We start from the raw sequence: 18,509 nt of genomic DNA, 5'->3' as shown, positions 1-18,509 counted from the left end.
AGCGACTACATATTGTGATAAGGTTAGAAAAGAGCTTACCGGTGTTGTTACTGACTTAACAGCTGCATTGGGGAACACAGAAATATCCCTACACTAATGAAAAATGCAACTAATGCATCCTGAAGTTGCCAATAAGATACACTAAAAACATACTATTTCACATTAATAACATATACAACAAAACAACATAACTTTACGTAAGAAATAACATCTAGGAAATGGAATAGTCAACAAATAATTTCTTATGCAATGATTTCATGGTATATCATGGGAAAAACGGCCTTGATGGACTTTTGATGTCACTACCAGCAGCAAAGAAGCATCAAACTTAACCCATTTCCTAACAAAACCTACAAAATAAAGTCTATTGGGCTGTAAGAATACCGCACAAAGGAGGTTAGCTTTACATACCTTGTAGAACACAAGATATAGATCCTCAATTTTGCCATGTAAGTCCCCTGAAAATGAAAAGAGTGACAGATACAATATTAAAGTAAGCTGCCATACATCAATCATCGCAATATGACAGGGCCCGATATTCACATTTTCATTCACTTCCCCATTGAGCAAGTAAAATCATACGTTTTCACATTTTTGCTTGCCCCAGAAGGAAGAAGTTCTTGAAACAAAAAAAAACAAAACAAAAAAAAATTACACTGATGTCTTTAATTGACTTGAGCTCCTCATTATCATATCATAGCCAAATTTTAACTTGCCCTGGCAAGCAGGCAAATGCTAGTGTCAAGCCCTGTATATGAATGCAAACATACGGTTGATCAGAATTCCAAAATTTGAGCTAGCACATATTGTATAATCAATGATTTGACAGAGGATACAGGTAACTCCCATCTATATCCACCTATTTACCTGATTATGCATGTATCTATCTTAGCATTTATCTATCTACAGGACCTATCAATTTATATATTCTCTCTATCTATCTACCAATCTATCTACCTATCAATCTATCTATCTATCTGTCTATCTAATTATCTATCAATCTATCTATCTATCCATCCCAATCTTCCCCGACCTACCACAGATAGTGATCTGCTTGGAGAGGCTGTGGTGGCGCGGTTGATGTTCTTCTTCGTCCTCATCACCTTCTATCTATCTATCCATCTATCTATTTATCTACCTACCTACCTCCCTATCTATCTATCTATCTATCTATCTATCTATCCATCTCAATCTTCCCCGACCTACCACAGACAGTGATCTGCTTGGAGATGGCGGTGGTGGCGCGGTTGATGTTCTTCTTCGTCCTCATCACCTTCTCCGTCTCGGCGAGGACGTTGAGGACGTACCTGGCGTGGAGAGTGTGGCCCTCCTTGAAGGCCTCCATCATGGCTTCTACCTGGTCCAGGGTGAGGGGGAAGGTGAGATGGGGACCCTCGTAGTCCTCCTCGACCTCCATGTCGGTAAATGAGTCATCCGGGCTGTCCTTGGACTTGCCTGAAGGGGGGCCACAAAATATGATCATCTATAGATTACTTTCACAGATCTTATTTTTCCATTATTTCATTGAATTGAATTGAATTTAATTGAACTGAAGTGGTTTATTGATAAAAACATACACAGTAAAACATAGCAGCCAACAGGCTGAATTGCTGTTTATACTTTACAATAATTAAAAATTACACTGAATTAAACATGAAAACCTCTGTGGTATAAATACAGAAAAAATGATAAATATGGACATAACCATATATACAAACTACTAATGTATTCAATATGTCAAAAACATTAAAATATACAGAAAATGGAAAATGGATCTAGTTTCTGACTTCAAACTGTCATGCAAATAAGCTTCACAGCTTGCTCAGCATACATCAATGATCTATTCTAAAAAAAAGTAACAATCAGACTTTTTCGAAGACAAAAACAACTTAAGTCATAATGTGCAACAAGGGAATATCATACCTCCTGCAACATATTTCCATTAGCCATTTCATGACAATCTCAATCAAAAATGGCACAAACGATTCATGAGTTAAGGCAAGTCTTAAAGATTTGATGAGTATAAGAGACCTCACTTCCACATCCTCACAATATTTTCTTAGTATCCAATTTTACTTGACTATGGCATTAACAAAGACTAATTTTGTGTCAAAGAGCAATTCCACAATATGTTGACACTAATAAATACTTTAATGTCTCAGTCTGGATGGTAGAGGATTTATCTGAATTGAACCTTCAATAAGAAATGACTGAATTTGTTTTTTTTTAAGTGTCAACATGACATGAAAATAAATCCTCTCTGAATTACTTTGTTTGACCTGATATCACCAAGAATAAGTTGTATCCTGTGCGTCATTATATTGCAGACTTGTAAAAGCACAGCAGCAATTACCTTTAGGGAGAAGTGGATTCGAGTTGCTAAATTTTTGATCAGAAATATTTATCAAATGAAAAGCTGATACTTACAATTCTATCTTTTTTGTAATGAACAGAATTCAATTTCCAATTTACACTAGTAAACACAATTAACACATAATTACAAGGATTTCATAGGTTTTTTTTTGTATATTAGTGCTACAAAATCTTCTTGCAAAGTACTCAAGTTTGCTTTCACCAAATTTTTTTTAGTAACACAGGGTCCAGTACTTAAAAAAAAAAGAAGAAAGTGATTATTAAACAAACTGGCATATTTTTGTTTGGTGCCCTAGGTTACCAAAAAAACCACATCATATATCTTTATATAAGATGCTTTGCCCACCATGTCCCCCAGACTGACTGAATAGCTTACAATGAATGAGTCCCTGGCATTGCTAAAGAGAACAATAGTGACAGGGCCTTTCTGAAAGAGACATTGTATAAAGACCATCCCTATAGGAATGACATTAGGTAGACTCAAGGTGCAATGACTAATCATGCAAGTAATACACTTAACAACTCTACGGTCATCTATTACGAAGGGATCTTTACACTCTAGTCTGAACATTGGCATGGAACACATGACACAAATTTGGCATAATATCATCAGCTGAGAACCAGAAGGATGCTATCACAGTTTTGGGGTATTGAGTTATTGGTATTACGCTGTAGAGCTTGATATCCTGCACATTATGGTTACATGTCAATTTTAAGTGATTTTTGTTTTCAGTAAAATGTTAAAAATCAAAACCTCAAGGACATTTTTTTTTAAACCCAGCATTTGGAACAATGACTATAAATCTACCCACTTTCGATTGAGTAAACTTTTTATTTCGTGAAAATTGATTGCTTCGTTTAATTATTTGTGCTCAAATCTTGGAATGCGATAGCGTCCTTCTGGTTCTCTGCTGTTGATATTTTCCGATAACTGGTCTACAGATAAAAATGAGAGCATTGCAAATGAATATCCAAATAATTAAAGTTTGAAATCTTACGCTCCTGTACATGACATGTCATCACAGATATCCCACAGATTTAAATTTTCAAATTTCCATACATCCTTTGTTTCTAGCCGTACGAGCATTAAAAAAGCAAAACCCTTTGTATTGCTGTAACAAAGCACTAAGGTACTACCAGCACACATTTCAATCTTTTTTACAGTCTGTCTCCCCAACCCCACTTATTCAATTTACAATGCCCTTCAAAATCTACTGTCAAATTCCACAGGGATTGGTGACAAGAAGGATGAGATATGCATCAAGCGACTTGGAATCCTGATGGGCGACGATGATTCAATCGGAAAGTATCAATAATTTCTGACAGGATATTGGTATTGTCTACTTTTTTTTGGACATTTTTGGCATTTTTAAGCCCAAGAGAGTACCTGGAGACTACCACCCTTCTCTCCCCATCCCCCCATACACAGTTTGGCTAAAAATGCCCCAATATAACACAAACCTGGATGAATATCAAACTAAAAAACAAAAACAAAAACATTGCTTTTTTAATGATTCTCCTCCACGCTCTTTTGTCAACTGATGGGATTGGTGGGGGAATATTGCAACTTGATCCCACCAGGAGTACTTTCTAATACCCCCCCCCCCAAAAAAAACACCTATATATATATATATATATATATATATATATATATATATATATATATATATATAAGTATATATATATATGTATATATAGTATATACATACATACATGCATGCATACATATATCCTCAATACTAGTAATCACTACGATTCATCGTTTTACTTTATAGGAAAGGAAGGCAGTACAAACAATTGATCAAACAAATTACAAAAAAAAAAGATTTTTAAAAGATTTCATGTTCTGCTCATCACTTAAGAAGTTTCAGTTCAGGCAGTCTCCATGTAAACCATGTTTGACTTGGAACTCATCATGTCTCAATGTGTAACTTTTTACAAATCATATTTGCTGTGCACCTGGTGGCATCGTCTATAGACATACGACTTCTACCTTCCGAGTAGATTTGTGTCATAAGAGCTTGCTCTCCTCATATTCCAAATGATAACCACAAGGCCGCTGCCTGCAAGGAATGCCAAACTAATCAACTATTAATGGCAGTATCCATAGCAACGACTCCAACAAGGGAGAACACAACTACCGAGCAGAGTTGTCAGCTGCTTGCAGGTTACCGCGCAGCTTGCTGCCATCCACGGTCGGAGACGACACACAAATATTTGACGAGGCGAACGTTGTCGGGAACAGTGTCGACAACAGGTGCACGTACGGTATCTTCTATTTGCAAATGAAACTGCCGGCATAGTGTTCTTCAGTGTGGGCATGTGCAATGAATGCTGAGTGTGCAAATATATATTGTGCTCATCAACTCATTTCAGGTCAGGCATCTAAAGAATAAATGCTCCCGTGTGGGGAAAATAAAGATTTTCTACGATGCAGAGAAATAAAAACCCAACAGATCAGGAAATATGACGATGTGAGCGTAAGATACTAGGGAAAGATATGATAACGTGATGTTGGTGTGACTTTCTCAGCGTGAAAGGGTGATGGGCCATAAATATCCAAGGCAACATATTTGCACATCCATTCACATATCAAGTTCTCATCACTTTTCTCCATCAGTCAGATTTTGCCAAAAGCTTTTGCGCTAAATTGCTTGCTTTCACTAATTGAAATTGAAACCACTAGTTGATTTCACTAATTTCACTCGGGAGCAACGTGCCCACGGAGGTCAATTCCCCCTTCAAACAGACATCACTCTCCTGTTGCCATGGAAACGTTCACAGCAAAGAGGCATAGGATTTAGTGGATAAGATTTTAGAGCAGATACTCAAACCAAGCATTAACAAAATCCTTGTATGAGATGCGGTGCTCACATGCAGAGAATGCATACTGTGATGGGTATCTCCTGTGTCAACGTGAATATTGCAATAATCACAACCACGCTCTTAAAGAAAAAAAAAACTTACAGGGGGAAAAAAAGGTATCAAAATTGAATGGTTCTATAGATGTTCAGATCACTTGAATACAGTGGTCACCGCTTAATCAGGAGGGATCGGGAGACAACTTTTTCTCCCATTAAAGCGGGGCTCCTCGCTTAATCAAGCAGCGGCTGGTATTGGCCCGTGCAAACTACACCGAACATGAAACCCAGTATGTGGGCATTTACACTAAACTATGCATAGTTATTGAACCTGCTGATATATCCACGGCATCGTTCAAGTACACATGCATTTATAGTATGACATGCAGAAACAAAAATGGCAATGAAAAAGGGACACAGCAGTCTCATGATTTTGGCAAATGCACCAGTGGAACAAACTTTCATTTATTTGACCCACAAAGTAACTCTTTTCATAAAAGTTCACAGCATTACCACGGTACATAAAAAATCATGATGATGCCTTTTCTATGGCCCTTCCAATGCAGCTAGGAAAGAGGCCCAGGCAGCCCTGCTAACTCTACCATGTCTCCATTATACCATTCCAGGGAACAACATGCACACTACAACACTTAAATACAAATAATGTTGAACACATTTTTGTCATATTCATTCTTCCATCCTTCCTCCATCGAACACACGTCCACAAACATACACGCCACCCACCCGTACAGATGCACAAAGAGGGACAGAAAATTTTCGTGTTCGTGAAACTTTTGCAAATTTCGTGAGAAGAAAAGATTCACGAAAGTAAATTGCACTTGAAAGTTCCTGTCTACATAAAGCGTGAATGCCAGAAACAATTTGCAAAAGTTTCATGCCGCAAAAAAAGTCCGTAGGCTCCAATTCGTGGTATGAAACAATCAGGCTACAAATGTTTCTGATTTTCAAGTATGGGGCCCCATTTGCAGAAAGTTACTCTCAACACTCGCAGTGAAATGGTGGTTAGTGCATGATTAGAAGGTGATGACCCTCCATAAGACCACAAGCAATACGTCCTACCATCCAACAGCAAATGTTTAGACTGTGCAATCAGCAGCATCAATCCGGTATTGGCTAGAAAATAACCCTTTTTGGTAAGGAAATGAAATCCCTATAGATGATTATTTCTAAAAATTTACTTATCCTTATCGTTCCCTTACCAAAAAGGGAAAATAACCCTTTTTGGTAAGGAAATGAAATCCCTATAGATGATTATTTCTAAAAATCTACTTATCCTTATTGGACGTTAATAATGGACAAATGGTAGGAAGTATTTCAGCCAAAGTATGTACCGACATTTAAAGGGGTTTAAGGTTTTACTTTTAAGTGGTGAAAATATCATGTAAAAAGTCACAAGTTTCCTGCTAAAGTGGTTACAGATTACTGGGTGAGGAATGTATTATAATTATCATTATGATTGCCATCATGTAACAATTATGGGAATTTGTGGACATTTTTCACATGTTGCAGTGTGTAACACGAACACCAATTTTTTTTTTCTTTTCATTATCCACATTAATTTATACCTTTACCAAATCTGTAAAATAATGTGATATATTCACAATCCTCAACAGAGCACACAAACAAAGTGCAAATGTTCCACTTCTATATCATTTATGATATTTCTGCTGCCACTTTCAATGTTAAAGGAGTTATGGTGAATGACATCACAGCTAAATGAACATTCATTTGGATGTAATGCAGCAGTTGACCAATCACACACAAGACGAAAAATATTTTGTAGATAAGTAAATATACAAACCACAGAGTAAAGAATAGCCAAGAAAAGAAGACATGAACTCACCTTCCACACACATTTCTAGAGTACAGCGAACATTTGAGGAAATAATGAAAATGAAATAGTGATTAGATAAACAGAGCACAGATACGGAAAAATATTAGCACAGCAGGTAATGACTTTTGAGGAAAACTGTTAGTACTACAGGTAATGGACTTTGCAGAAAATTATTAGTACAACAGGTAATGACTTTTGCTGTACAAAACACGTTACATAAATGACATAGGAATGCACTTGACAATATGAATTACTACAAACAGAAATACACGCAAACATACACATAGATGCGAAATTAAAATTGAACAGGGAATAACGACAGGAAAATATATCCAGTGTATATTACACAAAAACAGGGATAGACTGGTGCAAAGACCATGACAACATTCAAACTAAGCTCACATTATAATGGTAAAATATAGTTCCCACATGACTGCAGAAATTGTTGAATTTTTGCTCCAAAATGGAGACCTACGCATTAAAAAAAAAAAAATGTGTGGAAGTAAGATCTATCTTCCAAAACCATGCTGTTACAAGGCACATTGTACGTACAAGAATCTGTACTGCGTTTTGAGAGATCTTCTTTTTTTTTTCCCACTAGAATTCACCTCAAGTGCAGAATTTGAATTCAAAATTGCAATTTGAATTATGTTTCCCTACTTTGGTTACACATGTCTATACAAAATTTGAGGGTTTTTTTTACGTTTTTTTTTACTAGAATCATCATCTCAAAGATTAAATTTCCTTTTGTGTATACTCCCTCTTTGTAAAATACCAGGCAGAGAGGAATCCTTGAAGTGTTTTTTCTTTTTTTCTTTTTTGGTCACATTTTACTTAGAAAACGTATTACTGAAAATAAAAGCCTGTCATCATATAAAAACAAAGTTTTTATAAAATGGCTTTGCAGTTTAGATGCAGTAAAGTGAGCGCGCAATATAAATGCATCTAAAAACACAATAGGTCCAAAAAAAAAAAATCTATAAACACATGATGTATTGTATATTTGTTCCATTTTGGAATTTGAACAGAAGCTTCTGAAGATATTCCCTCTTGAGCTTTAAGGAGATTTTTTTTTTTTTTTTTTTGTGGGGGTTTTTCAGGTCAAACACCATATTTTGTTTTTAAAGTTTTCTAAATTACAATAACTGTGACTTGTCCAGACAACATGGTGAAAGGTTACATGTGCAGGTTTTTGTCACTAACTCTTGAGGCACACTAACATAAATGAAATGAAATGAAATGAAATGAAATGAAATGAAATGAAATGAAATGAATGAATGAATGAATGAATGAATGAATGAATGAATGAATGGCTGAATGAATGAATAAATGAATATAAACAAAATGAAATGAAAGAACAAACCTAATATAATATTCAGACTGCCAGCTATATTCACTGGATCAATCCAATTACAATGGACCACAATCTCTACAGGGAAACTGATAATCAACATGCTGGACTGACATAAGACAAATGTTTTCAAATCAGTTGACTTGCATCGATGATTGGTTAAATATGCAAAGTGACATATTCCCTTTTAGACTCTCCTCATCTCATTGCTAATGCAAGGGTACAATGACTCATATATTAGCAATGAAATCAATTTTGTTTCTCCATAAATGTAGAAAATGCTACTAAACTACAAATAAAATGACCATATTTTACTAGGAATACCATCAAACCAATCAACACCATATGACTCATTTCATTCGTCAGAATTCATCAAAACAATTAATATTTTTTATTTGACCTTTGGCAAATAAGAATAAACAATGAATCCTTCCACAGAACTCAATATGTCAAAACTCTTTTGGGCCCATTTACAATTTGCAAACAGCAAAACACACAGTATTTGCAACTTGAATCCTCCTACAGGATGTAATTTGATAGAAGCCGAGACTTTCGTTTTGAGTTAATCCTGCATGATGTACCCTTAAAAATTCCTTTGTAGTACACACACACACACACACACACACACAAGATGATGCTCACTCCAAATCTTACATCAAACTAGGTATTTTTCATCTTAGGAAATAAATGACACCTTTTGCAGTGGTATATTCTTCTGTATTATTTTGAATATGCAGCGCCATATCTCCTGCTTCATGTGATTTGAACCATTTTTGCATTTCTGTCTTCACTAACCTGGGTAGCTGATTGGAAGAGGGAATACATACTTCACACAAGGAAGGGAAATTATACAGCGTTATGTTCATTCCCGGCTTCACACCACAGAGGCAATACTAAACTGATTACCAAACTATTTCCAAGTTATAGTGCTATGAATGGGACAGACTAAAACCATGCAACCTACAGGTCAAGTTTAATCTCTGGGGCTTTAACAGAGACTAGCTAATTGTGCTGAGCTACTTTCTCTATATAAAAAAAAACAAAAACAAAAACAACAACAACAAATAAAAAATAAAAAAGTCACAATATGCTCTCAATTCAGACCAGCGGAACTTCTATGTTTTTTCACAAGTGTTCAAAGAGTTAAAAGGGATGGTACAGTTTCGGCTGAGATGGGGCTACAGGTTTCAAATATTTTTTCATGATGATTTTTTTTTTTAGATAATGAGAAACCTCCTATGAAATATGAAACAGCATATAATTCTTAGAGGAATTCAAAGTTTATTTGATGAAAAGTGCTTTTGAAATGGCCGAGGTATCCATAACAAAGCAAACATAATAAAAGGTGGGACTCACCTTTCATCAGAGTTGCTTTGTTTTACTTTGTTTTTGGATATATCTCAGCCACTTTGAAACCCATTTTGTTCAAATGAACTTTGAATTCCTCAGTCTTAAAATTTTATGCTCCTTAATATTTTATAAAGTGGTTTCTAAGTACTTGCAAAAACTTCAAAGCTGAATCCCCACCTCAATCAATACTATGCCATCTCTATAAAGTTTGACATAAGAAACTATATATATAATAATAAAAAACAGGTGCTATTTATGATAGTATGCAGTTGTCAGTCCTGGAATTCATGAAGGATAATCATGATACAAAGATATATTACATATATTATACAAGGATACTGATTAATTTTTCTATCATCATGCAAAATTCAAATCTCTCCAACAGACTAACAGCCATCATTCCTATACAGATTTGGGTTTATGTCCAGGGTCATCAGTGGATTTGTGTGTCAATCAATGCCATGGGAGAAAATTCAATGATCTACAATGCATGCAGATGTAGTTGCTATGGGACATAGAGAATGATGATCAAAAATTGACCTTGAAATTCCATAGGTCATTCTTTCACACAATAAATAAATTTGAAAATCTCCTGACCAGACAAAATAATAAAAGGTAGGGAATATGCTGTCATAATGCCCCCCAAAAATAAAAAATAAAAAATAGATAAATAAAAAAAAAATAAAAAAATAAAGATATTGTATTTTCATAACTTCAATCAACAACTGTGAGTTTCTTTTTTGAACATTTGGTCGTATCAAAAAGTCCTAAAACATACCCGGAACAAGAGCAATCTAAAGGCCCTTTTAGGGGAAAATGCACAAGGAAAGGGGTATCATCATAACTATCATTTATTATCACCTATTTCATATTTGAAAATGCTGAATTGATTTGACATTGAATACACGTCCAAAATGAATGGAGCAGGCACACTCAAGTACATCCCATAGAATTTGCTGAAGTTCTGAGTACTGTATGCCATAATATTCTTCCATGATTGATGGACTGTAAAATACATATATACCATATATTTCGCATGTATAATATTTCATAGACTGGGACTTGTAAGTGTAAAATCGTTTCATAAGTGATTGAATTTACTATCTAGAACAAAAGTGGTAGAATGAGAAGTGTGATTCCTTTTCATGAGAAATAACAGGAACTTTGTGAATGATGTGTGACACTCTGTGGGAGCTGGGCGCCTTTGAATGTTTCTACAGATAAATGGCGCTATATAAATGCTGTTTCATCATCATTTCCCACCATAGATTGTTACCCAGCCCATTGTATTTACAGAAGGCAAAACTCACATGAGCCATTACTCTTGTGACTGTTAGTCAGTTCACAAAGTTATGACAATAAAAATGCTGCAAAATGTTACCACGTACACAGTATTGTGACACTCCCGTGACTATGATCATTTACACATTTTGATTGACAGGTATCAATACAGCATAGTGCATTCCTTAGTCTCAGTTAAAGTTTTTAATTTTGAATGTAGGGATGACAAAAGTGGCCTGGTTCCATTCAAATATCACCTAAAGTATAGAAGGGGAAAGATATCTGATAACTTACAAATACCATGTCATGCATTAACTGTCAATATTCATGAACAGAAATTGAAATGCACTAACACAACGAATCTACGGCTGAGAGTGAAGGGAACATATCCTAACGTGAAATACCAACATTCCACCTAAAATAAGAGCAAGACAGGTACACTCACCTTGCAAATCTAGCAATGTTTAGCAAGAAAGAAATGCATAAAAACACATATTCATAAAAAGGAGGACGTTGAAAAATCAGGCAATCAAAAGGCACATACAATTAATATACACATCTTGCAGTCAGCTTCCGATCCAATTGAAAAGAAAGTAACTCACTTGATGAAGCTGGAGTATGGAAATCTCCACAGAATTCAACATATCAAAAAAGGTACATGTATGCACAAGTAAGACATATAAATAGCTCATTGTCAAAAAAAAAATGCCATTATTCTATTCCTATATGTGTAACCATATAGTGGTTAACTTAAAATGAGTACAAAATGTCTTGTATGTAACATGAAGTTTGTCTTGAAGGATGAGAACCTGTCTGGCTTTTCTTTTGAAATACGACACAAAATAGCACACATGGGGCTGAGAAAGCAAAATAGCAAATTTCCAAACAAGACCTTGATTGATTGCTGTCACTGTATTTGATTTCAAAGGTTGTATATCAACAAAGAAGGTATATGAATGACATAACGATAGCGGAAGAGAGGTGACTTTTTGAACAAGTGGAAGAGAGTGTTACGTCAGCACATTTACAACCTGTTAATTCATTGCGACATACAAGGATATTCAGGTACAGTTACTCTCGTTATGACAACGAGGGTTAGGGTCAGAAACATTCAACAAGCATGTGGTATCATTTCACACACAGATATAAAAATAGAAATTCTTGCACAGGCTTTCAAACTTGAATCCCATCCAAAGAGTACACTCTTTTATCTACCTAGCCAGATGCTTGTGGCTAGGAAAATCCACAAGACATTATAAACCTTGCAACAGTTGTTCAAAAACAAAGACACATACAAGCAAATGCAAAATAAACGTGAACCAAATTTTGAAAAGAAAAAAAAAATCAATATGAACTACTAGAGTACCTTTGAGTAACTGAGGCTGACTATAAACTAAGGACATCAGTTTTTGTGTGTGTCCAAAGTATACGGCAGGCACCGATTTCTTTAATGGTTCAAGTTTGAAGCCATTTTTCATACCATTTACATACATATACAAGCACACAAGGTAGGTGAACAAACAGATAAAAATAATCACACCCCTCCCATCGTCCACAAACCTTCATTTGAGCTCTGTAAAATGTACTTCGACTTGTTGTCATCTGATCCAACCGTCTGCATCAGACTGTTGAAGAAATTATACAACTGTGAAGAAGAAATAAAGACAAAGACAACTTATTTTTAAATGCTCACATGAAGAGTGCTGCTTTCTCTAATATACAGTGTGTGTGTTTTTGGTCAGTCAAAGGGCTATATTTCGTTACCTTGCATAGCATTTCAGAGGAATTTGGATTGTACAGTGGCACATGTAGAGATTTTCATGTTTAAGCAAAAACAAAAGTACATAATTTAAGCATCACAAAATATCTTCCTCCAGCACAATAGGGCAGAAAATGTAAGACTAATAATTTCTTGACAGAAATGTTTAGTGTTTAAACTAGTCCCACATGTTCAATATATGTGAGTGTACTCTGTGCGCATTCTGTAAAACCAAAAAATGTTTGTGTGCATTTCAACTTTGCCAATTTCCCGAGAGCCATAGTTGGCGAAATTAAAATGCACTTCTTGTCTGCATTATATGCTTTGAATGCCAGTGTCAATTTCTGAAAATTTCCTGCTACAAAAAAGGGCGTCAGCTCCACTTTGCAAAAAATTTCATGCCGCATTAATAATACATCATGCTTTACAGTACTCTGAGCTGCACTGTACCTAGAGAACAGAAAACAGTGCATCTCCTCATGCAAATTTAAAAACATCAAATGTCAAAGCAAGGCACTCTTCCACTTTAATTTCATATATTACACGACTCATAAAAGTACTGTGTTGTGGAGATATCAATGATTTTATGAGAGCATGTCGAGTGGTCTAGAAAATCAGCATTTCGAGAAAACTGCCTTCAAAGTTTTCCTTCCGCAGCAATCGTGATCAAGGAGAGGTAAGACAGTTTCCACCTCTTGACAATAGAAGGTATGCTCCTAGCAACCTCAGCAATGTTCACTCAAGCTTAGCGCCAGCAGTCTACGCACAACCAATCAGTAACCAGGATGCCACACACTGACCAATAAGATTACTCTCTCTCGTTGCTAGTGGAGAAGTCTATTTGTGGCCGCTAAATCCAAATCTTTGGACATGTTTCTGTTCCTTTGAAAGTCAGAAAATCATGGCCCAGAAAAATGCTAATTTCTTACCTTTCCTTTGATCACTTAGCTTCGAAAATTCAGCACATGATAGACGAAACATTGGACTACAAAATTATGCCAAAAACAGAAATTTGATGGTTTTGACCGATTTTGATGATCTGACTTCAAACTCTATTTTCTCGGCTCAGCCATCAGCGACTTTTGGATCCTTTTGTCGTGGCTGGTCACATATCTGTATTTTTTTCATCCTCATCTGGACAAATGGCCAAACCTAAAGTATGGTAAGCGGGTCATCTCACTCAATTTGATTTGACTTTATGGACTGGCCTTGGCCCTCACTGTCCGCAACACTTAGTGTCTTCCGATAATTATACACTGAATGCTGACACCACGGTCTTATAATGAACTACACAAATAATAAGCACATAGCTGCCATGAATACATTTCATATTCACTGACATTTCATGTTTGAAAATTTCTGATATTGAGTGATAATGAAAATTGGTCTCCTCACGTCTTTTACCGTAGCAGTTGCAAACTAGTTTTTACAACCACCTTCACTCATAATTTCCTCTCATATACCAAGCTCCAACTTCCAAGTTCTGTTGACATTTTCGAATTGAGATGCCCAAATGTCAAACCTGAACTATCCCTGAAACAAAAAATGGCAGAATCCGTCTTTTTGATTCCAGCAAGGCTGTCAGTAAGATATCAGAAGGTTACCCTTGAGAAAGAAACAACGTGAGAGAGAGAGAGAGAGAGAGAGAGAGAGAGAGAAGAGAGACAATTTCCTCTATTCCCATCCACTGGAATACGAGAGTTGTAAATGACAATGAATAGATTCCTTTCACGTCAACGAGCAATATAATTGCACAAGTTAGTACGAGGATGATATCCATTGTTTACTTGATTGTCATGGCAACCGCTTGCCTTTTATCACTGCCAAGTCAACCATGCATGCCTTCAGTGGATTGTTGTGGGTTTTTTTTTTTTCTCATTTCTCTTGAAGGCACTGCCCTAAATGAAGTTAAGTATTGATTATTTTGAAAAAGGATGATGCAGTCTGATTTAGGAAAACAGACAGATGGAACCTCCAATCTGCTGTATGGACAATCTACAGAGAGTAATGATTAATTCATTCCACACCCAATCTCAACATACAGAAATGCACACTTTTGAGGGTGTGGGTTTGATATTGTTGTCAAAATTCAAGGGGGAGGGGGGAATTATCCGAGCTACTATTATATTATCCATCAGTAAAGTAAGTGTGCCCTTTGCCAGATGGAAAGCAATGCTTAGTCATCCTTTTAATACATATATAGGTAAAAAATAGCTTTTTGGCATTTAGAACAAAAATTACAAATATTTGCCAGAAATTCCACAAAATTATACCATGAAAACAAAGGATTTGGTGTCAAATATAACTCATCATAGATCTATGAAAATAACTGGCTAGCCATGAAAAACAACAACTATTCACACAACTATATAGCTGACAACTTTTCACTAAATATTTTCAGACACAGTTCTGATTTCGGGATCAATTGAAATTATGTTTGAATGATGGCATCTGCTCCACGCAAATGATCAAAGACAAACATCAAAACTCAATCAGTGTATGATTATTACGACTTTCCTACCTCACATTTGTATTCTCTACTTTTGTTGCTGAAAATGTCATCTGCTATTCCACTATACAGAGAATATCAAGAAGAAAGACAAGTATAATTACATACAGGAAGGGGGAAGAGAGGGATGCAGTGTCATACTGACAATGAGAAAGAAAGAATGCCTTTCCACCACTTCTGAATATAGAGGGGCTGCATCAACCTGAGCGAACGCTAATTAATGAGACTGAACATGTACAGAACATTGCCCATGATCACCATAGAGATGGAAGAACACATCCCCAACAACAGCTCTTAATGTCAAACCTCAAACTGGGAGGATAAAAAAAAAATCACAATGGAAAATAAAACATGCGCTGAAATGGGATATGAGACATTTCCTTGACTCCGAGGAAATTAAGATGTAAACTTCACATCACCAGCAGTCCAGAGGGGTCTTTAAACTTGGTAATGTTTATTTGAAACATTAAAAGCAATTAGGAGACTAATACAAAGACTAACCCAGTAACACTTTTGTTTACAGCTTATATTAAACATCTAGCCTTGTTACAATAGCTTCAGGTGCACGCAATTTATAGTGTCAGTTCTAGAGTCCCCCTTTTTAGTTTTCATCTCTCCTTCAAAGGACTTGGTGAGCACAGGCAATAAGTTATTTGTGATTCTCTGGAAATTAACAATGTCACTCTCTCTCTCAGGCATCTTGTGTAATTTCTACAGTCCCTCTGATTCTGCCCCACCCTCTCTTTTTTCCCCCTCAGTTCTCTTTATTTGTAAGAATACAGGCACGTTCTGCCACAAATTTCACATTGAAAGAGCTCCGTATCAAAACTATACTCAGTGATTACTACAGGTTCATATCAAACACGAAATCGTATTGTTGCTTTATCTTTATCCATGCATGCATTTTGCAATGATTTTGATAAGCAAAGAATAGTACCTCCATTCATCCACCCCTAGAATACAAGGTCAACTTAAATATTCTTACTGTAGGATTCAATGGTAAACTGCAACTGGAATCAAATGCTGATGTTGATGAAAAATGCATGTACCAAAAGCTGTACAGAGTAAGCCTCTTCGAGTGGCAACAAGATGTCGGCATGGATACACCATCCATTCATGCATGAGTATTCGTGCATAATTGAGATACATGCAGTCGCCAGAAATTCTTTAACTGTCCTACATTCTTTCAAATATTACTTACAAAAATACAAATCACACTCCCAGTTGGCATTCAAGCTATATCTTACTTAGATCTTTTTAATGATAATCCTACTACTACCTAGTTTTGTTTCTCGCTCCCCTTTCTTTCTTTCTCTCCCCCTCTCTCTTTCTTTATAAAGTATATATATAAATATATATATATATATATATATATATAAATATATATATATATATATATATATATATATATATATATATATATATCCTTTCTCTTTTCTTTTTTTCTCTCTTTATATATTCCCCTCTTTCTTTTTCTTTTTCCCTTTCCTGTCTCCTTTCCTTTTATCTCTCTATCCCACTCTATTTTACTTGTTTTCTCTTTCTTTTTTATCATTTTTATTTCTCTAAATTTGTATCTCTCCTCTCCTTTTTCCTCTACTTCTATCTATCTATCTATCTATATTTCTCCCCTTCTTATATTTCTCTCCTTATCTGTTTCTAACTATCTCTTCAGCCTTCATTGTCACTCTATCTATCCCTTAATTACACGTTGGGATATTATTGTCCTCACCAGGGTCTAGTGATTATGTTCTCTGTAATGTGGATGTAATTAGCTATACACACCTCACAATGGCAACGATAGCCATTCATTTATTAAGGTCCCCAAATATATATTCCGAGCTCTATCCCCAAATATACCGCGTATGCTACCTTAGAGACCGCAGTGCCATAACATGGGATCGGAAGCCATATTGCTTTGGTAATGGATTGATTAATCAGAATATATTTGTTGTTGCTTTTTTTTGGGGGGGGGGGGGTATTTCAAGTGACTAATGCTCAATTTAGCATTGTTCCATTAAGGGGAGGCCTATATAACACAAAGCAGAAATGTGAATAAGATAGATCCTGTAATCTACTTGGAAAAAGCTTGTTGAAATGTGACAGCTACATTCTCAAAATTTTGCATTTCCGAAATGAATGGCGACAGGTGTGTTTCCTAGTCCCTATTGTACACTCAATGCACAAGGCAATCCAAATTGATATTTTACATCATCAGTTTAACCATCTTTGTATCAACAAGTTAGTAATCCTGAGTTACGAACAAATACCATTTTCATGAAAGTTTGTCGGGAGATTTCTTCTTGCCTATTTCAAAGTATTAAGTGTGAGTCAAAATCCCACTCAAATAATTGATAACTCAGCAATCTTTTTTAAAATATTTGTTTGGCATTTCTAAGTTAGCATTCCCCCCCCCCCCCCAAAAAAAAAAAAAAAAAAAAAAAAAAAAAAGTTGTGTACTCACTTCTCACTGAGCATTGGAAGGTAAAAGAAAAAACAAAACAAAACAAAATTGCTCACAATGAAAGACTGAGTGAAAATATATGTGGTAAAAACATCATGGAATGTACTGCATTGTAAATATGTCACAGTTATTATAAATCTGCTCCTTTGAATCACATGTTCACTATGGAGGGCACAAGTCTGCCAATCTCAAAATATCAAGGAAATGTCAAGTCTGATTCATTTTTTCTACTCTCTACTCTCTGATTGCATACAATATATGCATGTTAAAGGCATAATTTGCCATTTGCAGATGAAACAAAAACCCAGCAATAGTGCTTAAAAATAGTTCTAAAATGTAAGTTAGGGTTAAAAACAACTACGGTAAAGATCTGAATATGTATCATCGATGTTTAATATTGCTTAAATCCCAAAACGTGAACAAAAGTTATAATAAAAATGTTTCCAGACTAAACCGTCTACAGTTATGATTTATTGAGAAAAATACTGATATCTCCTTATATTTTAAGCTTTATTGCAAAAATTTTATATGGTAGGATGTTTTGTGATACAACAGACCTACACATATGCATCAAATATGATATCTTGAACATTTTTTATATCACTGCTCAAAAAGGTAAACAAGACCTTTAAGCTTTTAACGTGACCCAAATGTGTTCAATGACACAATTTCACTGACAATTGACAGGTGGCATATAATGGAACTT

The 18,509-nt window shown here is 35.5% G+C and overlaps 1 protein-coding gene across 1 annotated transcript in view; it reads right to left on the bottom strand.

Moving 5' to 3' along the window:
- LOC140234810 (serine/threonine-protein phosphatase with EF-hands 2-like) overlaps positions 1–18,509 on the bottom strand; it is a 45,875-nt gene that overhangs the window by 14,786 nt on the left and 12,580 nt on the right. The window contains exons 3-5 of the mRNA XM_072314848.1: positions 12,632–12,716; positions 1,207–1,455; positions 412–458 (exon numbers count right to left, since the gene is read on the bottom strand). Coding sequence (XP_072170949.1) covers positions 412–458; positions 1,207–1,455; positions 12,632–12,716 — 381 coding nt within the window. The remainder of the gene's footprint in view (positions 1–411; positions 459–1,206; positions 1,456–12,631; positions 12,717–18,509) is intronic.

Source organism: Diadema setosum, chromosome 11 (genome assembly GCF_964275005.1).
Source record: "Diadema setosum chromosome 11, eeDiaSeto1, whole genome shotgun sequence".
Classification (NCBI taxonomy): domain Eukaryota; kingdom Metazoa; phylum Echinodermata; class Echinoidea; order Diadematoida; family Diadematidae; genus Diadema; species Diadema setosum.
The sequence above is the reverse complement of the archived record's forward strand: the minus strand, read 5'-3'. Positions and strand labels throughout refer to the sequence as shown.